The sequence below is a fragment of the Engraulis encrasicolus genome, chromosome 3 (assembly GCF_034702125.1).
Source record: "Engraulis encrasicolus isolate BLACKSEA-1 chromosome 3, IST_EnEncr_1.0, whole genome shotgun sequence".
In the NCBI taxonomy this organism is placed as follows: domain Eukaryota; kingdom Metazoa; phylum Chordata; class Actinopteri; order Clupeiformes; family Engraulidae; genus Engraulis; species Engraulis encrasicolus.
The window spans coordinates 36,074,175-36,076,674 of record NC_085859.1 but is presented as its reverse complement, the minus strand read 5'-3'; the positions used below and the strand labels follow the sequence as shown (position 1 = coordinate 36,076,674).

Below are 2,500 nucleotides of genomic sequence, written 5' to 3'. Positions count from 1 at the left end.
ACGCATGCACGCACGCACGCATCTCCTAGACAAACACGTAAACTAGGGCTGCACAATTATGGAAAAAATGATAATCACAATTATTTGAATCAAAATTATTACACGATTATTCAACAACAATCAACAGCTGAATTTTTTGGTGAATTTTATTTAAAATCACGAAATGATACATAACCCAGAATTAATTATATAAGGGATGAACAAAATAAACCTGAATTGTGATAACTATGTAGAAGGCAATAGCATGAAACTTAGGCGGCCCTCCAGATTTTTGGCCAGCCTGTCAGCATATTGTGCCTTCGAGGATGCCCGAAGGCAAGTCACTATTACCACGATTAAAATCTGACTGAAATCACTATGTCGATATCACGATTATATCAAGATATTCGATTCATTTTGATGAATTGTGCTGTGCAGCCCTAATGTAAACCTGCCTTACCTCCTGGCTGGAGCACGAGGTGTTACATATGTAGCAGACAAAGTGGCTGGAGGCGGGGTTTTGATCACCGTCCTGGCTGTGACTGGTTGGCTCCTCCAGGCCGGTGCTAAATGCTCGACTCTCACTGGTCTGCTGGATAGTCACTTTGAGGGAAGACCCCACGCCCAGGACCTTCCAAACACAAATAGGACACATTGCATTATTATACCGTTACCAGCACAAAAAAGATCATCTAAATGCACAAATCTCATTTAAATCTCAAGTGTATCCAACCACAATCATTACACATCATCATCTTTAAGGGTGATTCTACGATTAGGCTGCGCTTTTGAGTCCATGGATTTTATTTTCCAATTCCACTAACTATTAAGTGCATCCAATGATGTTTTTGACATTAGCACACATTTATCTTTCATATAATACAGAAAGTGCAGAAAGTGCATGAAATACAGAAAGACATGGCATTATTTCCCTCAGCAAGAATGAATATTTAATACTGGTTTTGGGCGTTTTCATGCCGTCCTGTTTTCCAAATGTCAGATTCAGTCTTCATATTAGCATGTAAAGAAACTTGTTTTGCCCAAGACGATTGCAAATGTTGATTCACAGTAAACATCACAATATGACAAAACTGTCAGAAAGACCATTGTGCTTTCCATTATACGTGAAATTCGCCATTTTGTGTGCGTCCACAAAATCTATGTTAACCGTGTCACGGTCTGAAACCCCCTCCATAAATCAGTAATGGTTTGGTCTTAGGCAGGATATGGGAAGACTTTTTGGTAAGTTTTGAGCTCCATCCTTCCATAATTTAATTCATTCTTTTTCATGTTCTCATAGCGGGAAAATTGCCTGTCAACTGTGTTATCAACATATTCACAAGAATCTGAATTAGAAATCATATGTAGAAAAACACAGATAAAGCATACAAATACATGAATTGATTAAGTTGTTGTGGTGGAACTTCCGAGGTCCTCAGTTAGCACAAAACCATAAAAATGGCTGAAATGTCAAGCCGTGTTACCGTCAATAGTGTTACACATCAGCTATGACAGTTGAGGAGGAGTATGTTTTTGCCAATTTATCTCCATATTGACAGACAAACAAACGAAATAATTTGTGTTCTAGGGAAATGGGTTTATCTGCTCTGTTTTTTTTCTCCTAAAAAAGTGCCGCCTTGCTCCCCTGCACTGTTGACCGTAACACAGTGGAGTAACACGGTTGACTGTTTTGAAAGAGTTTTTGTGCTATTGATCCCTTATGTGTTGGAAAAATCCTATGAACAGACACTAGGGATTATCTCTGGAGAGGGAAGTCTTGGGTAAGGGGGATGACTAAATTCAAATCCGACGTTACAGGGATTTATAATGAAAAATGTGTCAGTCTGTATCACAGTGAATCATAAAATCCTACTTATGAACCTCAACAATCACATTTTCTATATCAGTTGCACAGATTAATGACATTATTGCTAAGGGACATAAGCACTTTCAAAAGTATGTTGTTTCAACTCTGTAGTATTTTTATATATGTTTGAAATGACATAGTATTTGTCCATAACCCTGTTGGCAAAATAATCAAGCAAATGTTCGCTTTCATAAGAGTGTTTATCAAATGATTTAAGATTAAGCTTGGCAATTTGTTTGTTTGGAAACGTAAATATATACAGTACACTATGGAAATATCTAGGTCATTTATTTGAAAAAAAATACTGATAATTGACATTTTGCATTTGCCAAAAGCGCACTGGAAACGTAGAATGACCCTTAAATGTTTTGACAGTGAGGAATTTGTGTGTGTGTGTGTGTGTGTGTGTGTGTGTGTGTGTGTGTGTGTGTGTGTGTAGTGAAATTAAGAATGACCTCGGAGGGCCTGGTGTCCTCTATTCTCTCTTCTGCCTCCAAAGTGGTCACAGCTTCTTTCTCCAGTACATCTGAGAATGGAAATGCACACACGCACGCACACACCCACGCACGCAAGCAAGCACATACACATACATGCACACACACACATGCACACACGCATAATTAATTTAATTCTCAAAGCCCAAATCCTGGACCC

The 2,500-nt window shown here is 38.5% G+C and overlaps 1 protein-coding gene across 2 annotated transcripts in view; it reads right to left on the bottom strand.

The window, feature by feature from the left end:
- LOC134446054 (uncharacterized) overlaps positions 1-2,500 on the bottom strand; it is a 27,550-nt gene that overhangs the window by 16,167 nt on the left and 8,883 nt on the right. For both annotated transcript variants that reach the window (XM_063195290.1, XM_063195289.1), the window contains 2 exons: positions 2,302-2,372; positions 440-610 (listed from right to left, as the gene is read on the bottom strand). In XM_063195290.1, coding sequence (XP_063051360.1) covers positions 440-610; positions 2,302-2,372 — 242 coding nt within the window. The remainder of the gene's footprint in view (positions 1-439; positions 611-2,301; positions 2,373-2,500) is intronic.